The sequence below is a fragment of the Physeter macrocephalus genome, chromosome 2, assembly GCF_002837175.3.
Source record: "Physeter macrocephalus isolate SW-GA chromosome 2, ASM283717v5, whole genome shotgun sequence".
Taxonomy (NCBI): Eukaryota; Metazoa; Chordata; class Mammalia; order Artiodactyla; family Physeteridae; genus Physeter; species Physeter macrocephalus.
This window is the reverse complement of record NC_041215.1, coordinates 105,125,827-105,132,345: the sequence shown is the minus strand read 5'-3', so window position 1 is coordinate 105,132,345 and position 6,519 is coordinate 105,125,827. Positions and strand designations below refer to the sequence as shown.

Sequence of the window (6,519 nt, the reverse complement as noted above, 5' to 3'; positions counted from 1 at the left end):
AAAAAAAAAAAAAAAAAAAAGAACTTTAAAAAGCATGATACAAACCATTCTCTTACCCTTTTCCACAGTTTTCTATCCCCGTGAGATGTCAAGATTTGTGGTTTAGAATAGTTACTACAGACCCTGGCAAGCCATCCTAGGGTTCAGCTCCCTGGTGCTGTTTCATCCCCTTCTTATCCTGACTTACCTCACATGCCAGTAGATACTTATGCTCATTAAAATGAATTATAACAGATATTAAAAAGAGGTGGCACAGGCAGAGGCACTTTCTCTCTTATATAACACAAAGAAATTGAAAGAGCCATGAGAAGAAAATAAAGAAATTTGGAAGGAAACATGGGCAAGTTTTGGGGATGGGAACCTATCTCACATGAATAAAAGGACACTGGTTGTTCCTTGAAGCCCTTACCAAACCAGAAAGAGATTGCTCTCAAGTGTTTTGTTTTAAAAGTAAACAATGGGTGGGTCCAAAAAAGTAATTCCCCCCAGTCCCTGCCTTACACACACAAAGTTTAAGATACTCAAAGAATGTTTTGCGTGCAGGGTTTTCTTAATTTTATTAAGAGAGAACCCCACAGTGACATGGGGCAAGCAGTGCGATCAGATCACACTGTGACAGAAAGTACCATTTATTTGTTCATGTGAAGGCTAAAAATAGAAACCTGATCTGCCCTTCAGGGTATTTTTTATTTGGGAGTAAGGGATCACCTGTACTACTTCCTAATGCATAAGAAAAAGGGGGGTGGTTATATAAGTTGTAATTAAGGCATCATTAATTACAAGTACCAAGGGATATTATATGTAATTAATGATGTGTAATTATTACACATCATTAATTACATATAATATCCCTTGGTACTTGCTAGAAACACAGATCCCTGTGCTACCATCCCAGATCTACTGATTCAGAAACTCTGGGGGTGGGGCCCGTCTGTTTTAACGAGTCCTCCTGATGGTAGTGGTGCACACTCAGATTTGAGAACCACTGATCTAAAGCTTTGTCACCAAAGCCATATGGCCATTTCACAGTGACATCGATTGGAGAATTTGAGGAATTAGGGAGGGTGTAGAATTTTGCAGAGAAATACATTGTAGAAATTATTACTTCTGGTTGGTAGTTATACTTTTCCTCACCTCTGCCCTTGAAAATCATTAACCTATACTGGCAAGAAAGGAAATACAACAGATAATGTTCAGGAAGCATTAACCATAGGTCAAGTTGTAGAGGTTAGTGGATTTATAATTCCTCGCAACCAGTTCCACAGAAGAATTAAGCCATATGCCCTAAGACATCTATTGTAGAATGAATTACCTTATCACCTCTACATTATGTACTAGGTAGGTATTATTTGTCAGAGAATTGAGAGCATTGTCACTCAAAGTATTATCTATGGGGCTTAATTCTCCCCTGGAACCGTGTTGAGAAAGGCTGTCCTAGACGGTATATATCACCAGCCTCCTTGTTCTGCCTCAGTTCTTTTGAAGGCAGTTTTTTGTATTGCAGAAATGTTCTCTGTATTATAGTAGCAAGAACCACTTCTTTGGGGTTAAAACCTCAAGACCTGTCTGTAGTTATCAGGAGCTATTCTAGCTTTTACTCTGCCATGTGAACTGTGTGTTTCATTTTTGTTTTTTGTTGTTTTGCTTTTGTTTTTTGGTGTGGGAGGTTTAGAGAGTGATGAAAGATTAGAAGTCTTTTAAAAATTAGATAACTGTGGTAAAAACTCTAGACCTTGAAAAAGGACATATGAGAGAACTATTCAAGAACCATCTCATATAAATAACAGGGATATCAAAATGGATTAACATTGGCATTTTCCATCCTGAAAATGATTGGGGGATGGTTGATGTGAAATTACGCAGATATAACATAGAGTAAGAATTAGTGAAGTGCTTATATATATCTCCCCATGTTTCTTCAGGAATATTAGATTCTCCAAATATTAAACAAAAATGTTGAACATTAACTAACAACCTTCAGAAACCAAAAATGTTCTGTACAAATGTTTATTTTCTCCCTGATATATAATTTGTTCTTAGAGAGTTAGAAAGTTCATGTCTGGAAACAAGCAAGGAGCATTGGTAATTTCTGTACCATTTAACATATTTTATTTAACCTCTGAGAACTGAAGGAAAAATAGTATTTGATAGAATTATAATAAAGTCAGTCTGCTTGGCCCTGAATTCTCAGTTACAGAATTACAGTGAAGAATTAGTCTATCGCTTTGAAGCATTTAATCACAATACTTAAATGCCAAGAGAATACTTAAGAGCTTTGCCCTGAGTACTTTTGGAATCATCCCAAGCAGCCTATCTTTATCAGGAGTATTGTGTTAAAGAAGAGAAGACAGAACTGATGAGGCTGCAGGGAGGAATCCTTTGTGTTCCTCTATGCTTTGTGTTCCTCTATCAGTTGAGCGACTCGGTGCACTTGTGGTGGCCCAGCCTTTGGGGCTTGGTGGTCTATAGACTGTTTCACTTAAAACATAAGAATTGGAGAGTTCTGGTTGCATTATCTAACTTCTTTGCCGTAATAAATATTAAGCATTTGAAAATTCATTTTTCCTTTTTGAAACCTCTTAACAAGAGCTGCTACTTTTTGATTGCAAAGATAACATTTGTTCTTCATGGAAAATTAGCAAAAAACTGAACAGAAAACAACAAATCAACCATAACCCCTACTCAGAGATAACCACTATTAACATTTTGATTTATAGCCTTCCGGCCCCTCTTGTGTATGGACGTGTACAGATATACTCACACGTTAAAAACAAAAATGGTACCTATGTTGTTTTATAAGTTGTGTTCACAGATAAATACTCTAATATTTCATCAGATAAAAGCTTTTTGATCTTGGTGGGACTGTGGTAGAAACAGCAACATGGTGCAAAGAGCCCATTCCCGTCACTGAGACTGAGCAGACCCAAGTTTTTTCTTATGACCTTGTGAGAAGGGAGTTGTTATCACCTCATTATTATTATATTGGCTTTGCCACTAATAGTTTGCTTTGCTGTCTTGGACATGTCACATAATTCCTCTTAGTCAAGGTTCCTCGTATAAGAAAATGAGATCATTAAACTAGGTAACTTCTTAAGGTTCAGCTTTAAATTGTCAGACTATGACAGATGGTAAGCATTTATGGGAAATATATTTTAGTTTCTCCTCACTAAAACATATTTTATTCTAAACATTTCTTTTCTGTATTACTGTGCCCTTCATTTTCTATTCCCCTTTCATCATGTGTGACTGGTACCTCACAGTGTTTTATTACATCCTTAATTTACTGGTTTGACTTCAGATTAAATTTGCCACTTCATCTTCAACTCTTGTCAGTCGTATAATATAAGCCATGTCATGTATTTTTTAAATTAGTTGTGTAAAAACTGTTTTTAACTGAGTCTCCAGGATTGCTGGTTCTTGCTTTGAGTGTTAACCCTGGATCAGTAGTTTTCATCCCTAGCTTCACATCAGAATATCTGGCATATTTTATGTACTACCTGTGCCCTGGACTTCCTCCAAATGAATTAAATTAGAATCTGGAGTTGAGACCCACTGTCCTGCATTACATTTGTTTTTGCAACCATTGGCTAGTTTTCTGTAGTTTAGAGTATAGATATATTGACTTGATTTTTTTCCCGTGTATTATTGAGACAAGCAGTAGAAGAGACCACACACTGTTAGTATCTGCCTTAATTTTTAATCCTTTGTTCCTGCTATGCTACCAAGTTAAATTGTGAAGATTCCTGGCCCAAAAGCCTATTTCCCTTATCCCTGAGGTTACATTATAGTTTAATTTATACTTATAAGTAAAAATTCTCTACTTGTAAAAAAAAATTCTTTTGGAGTGAAAATGTTTCTTTCTAGTGTTTTTGTTTTTGTTGTTGTTTTTAGTTTTCTTATTTTTTTTTTGACCGGGGCGCGGACCCGGTTCCCCTGCATCGGCAGGCGGACGCGCAACCACTGCGCCACCAGGGAAGCCCTCTTATTTTCAATTTAAAACTTTTTCAGCTATCTCCTAATACTATCAACCCAGCACTTTGTTTTACTTTTAACTAGAAGAAGTAAGACTATCATTAATAATTAAGCTCTGGGTAATTCCCAGTTTCATATTTTTTAATTTTTATTTTTTTATATTTATTTATTATTATTATTATTATTTGGTTGCACCAGGTCTTAGTTGCAGCAGGCAGGCTCCTTAGTTGCGGCTCATGGGCTCCTTAGTTGCAGCGCATGTGCTCCCCACTTAGTTGCGGCCAGTGGGCTCCTTAGTTGTGCATGCACATGGGATCTAGTTCCCTGACCAGGGATCGAACCTGCGTCCCTTGCATTGGAAGGCAGATTCTTAACCACTGCTCCACCAGGCAAGTCCAAATTCCTAGTTTCATTTTAAGCAGTGGTGCTAAGAAGAAAAATTAAAAGCTCAGATTAAAGTAAAACCTATCTAATGGTGTCTTGTGAGCAACCTTAAGTGTGAAGATGGGATTAAAGAAGTATAGATGACTTAAATCATAGTTTCTGCTGCCAACTCAGTGCATTATTTACAGAGAATTTTAAATCAGGGCTGTTTCTTACATACCAGTTGTGTTTAAAGAGTATAGCTGTAAATAGTTATATGATACTTAGCAGTTTACTAAATACTACTTAGTAGATTATCATATTTGAACCTCCTAATGACCTTGTGAGAGGTTATCAGCTTCATATTATAAATGTGGAATCTGAATCTCAGAAGGGGTAAGTGACTTGTTCAAGCTCACTCAAATATGTGAATTCAGCTTTTCTGCTTCAAACCTCTGATTTTTCACACTTCAAGGCAAACTAATTTTAAAATCAGTCTAAGTCAAACACAAGTCTGTTTCATGTAACGCACTCCAACGTCAAAAGATCCCTCTTTTATTATGCATCATTACCTTAAAAAGGTATTGCTTATTGTGATTGTAGAATCATTAGGATCATATCTGTTCTTTTCTTTGGCGCTGTATTAGTCAAGTGCAGTTCCTGAATTTATGGAGTACCAGAAATAATGGGTTTGAGTTATGCAAGGAATACTATAGTATACAGTTTAGTTTATAGCAAAGGCCTGCATATGATGAAGCTTATCATAAAGAAAAAGGATTTTTAATTAAGCTAAAAAGTGTTATAGTTCATAATAGAATTACAAGAAGTCCTACAAGTCCTATTCCTTGTTTATTGATATTAGCTCACATGACAGGTGATCCTAGATGTTCAAGATAATCACAACAGAATTCTAATTAAATTCCTTTATACATAACTCCTCGTGAACTCACCCCTCAATAACTTTAATTTAGATTAGGATGTAAAACAATTGGTGATTCAATTCATTCTCCAGGCCCACATTCTCTAGTGTGAGTGAACCAAAGTTCCAATCTTTTTTTAAAATTTATTTATTTATTTATTTATTTTTGGCTGCATTGGGTCTTCGATGGTGCGCACGGGCTTCCTCTAGTTGTGGCGAGCAGGGGCTACTCTTCATTGTGGTACACAGGCTTCTCACTGCGGTGGCTTCTCTTGTTGCAGAGCATGGGCTCTAGGCGCACGGGCTTTAGTAGTTGTGGTGCATGGGCTTAGTTGCTCTGTGGCATGTGGGATCTTCCTGGACCAGAGCTCGAACCCATGTCCCCTGCATTGGCAGGTGGATTCTTAACCACTGCGTTACCAGGGAAGTCCCCAAAGTTCCAGTCTTACCAAGGAAAGAGGAGACAGTCAGGAGGTAGCTGCCTTGTGATCATTTGATACTTTCTTAATTTATTGTATGATGTACATTTTGTTTGTAGTAATTGGTCTATTTCCTGAGTGTCTAGCACATGAAATATTTCTTTCCCTTTTCTTTTTTCACCTATTTTTTTTAATTCTGAATGGCTTTTTGTAAAAGGCCGGTTGTTTGTTGTGTTGTTATCTTTCAATTCTTATGACTGTTTAAAACTTTGTGTTATTTCTATATCCTATAAACTGTTGTTTTTAACTATCTTAGTTCTAGGCACAGACAGGGTGGAGCAGATGACCAAAACTTACAATGACATCGACATGGTTACACATCTCCTGGCAGAGGTAGGAATATGTCTTTTTTTCCTCCAATACAAAAAGCTAAAACTTGAAGATCATTTAGAAACTATCAAATTTGCATATCAATGAAAAATGATGATGTCTTTGCTCTAGGTTGTTCTGTATAAGGTTGTTACAGATAGAACAACTGGCATACCAACTGGCATTCCAAAGAAGAATGGCTCCTGAAGTTTATTGTTATGAAATTGTAGAGGGCTTAATTTTTTGTTGTTGTGTTATAATGGTGCTGGCTGGCTTCTCTGTCCTAGAAAAGCAATCTTTTAAAAAAAGTTTTTTTTAAGTAAATCCTTGGTGTCACTCACCCTGAAAACAGAGCTGCCCATTCAAGAAGCAGCTCCATTGCAAATCAACACCAATAGTTTGAAGCATCTTCCCTTTTCTACTTTTATTCAAGCTATTATTTGAGCTCACTTTGCCATGACATTTTTAGTATGTATA

At 36.7% G+C, this 6,519-nt stretch overlaps 1 protein-coding gene across 3 annotated transcripts in view; it reads left to right on the top strand.

The window, feature by feature from the left end:
• The window catches only part of TRAK2 (trafficking kinesin protein 2), a 62,413-nt gene that overhangs the window by 31,729 nt on the left and 24,165 nt on the right, over window positions 1–6,519 (top strand). For all 3 annotated transcript variants that reach the window (XM_007112912.4, XM_007112913.4, XM_024124581.3), the window contains one exon: window positions 5,990–6,066. In XM_007112912.4, the coding sequence (XP_007112974.1) occupies window positions 5,990–6,066 (77 nt within the window). The remainder of the gene's footprint in view (window positions 1–5,989; window positions 6,067–6,519) is intronic.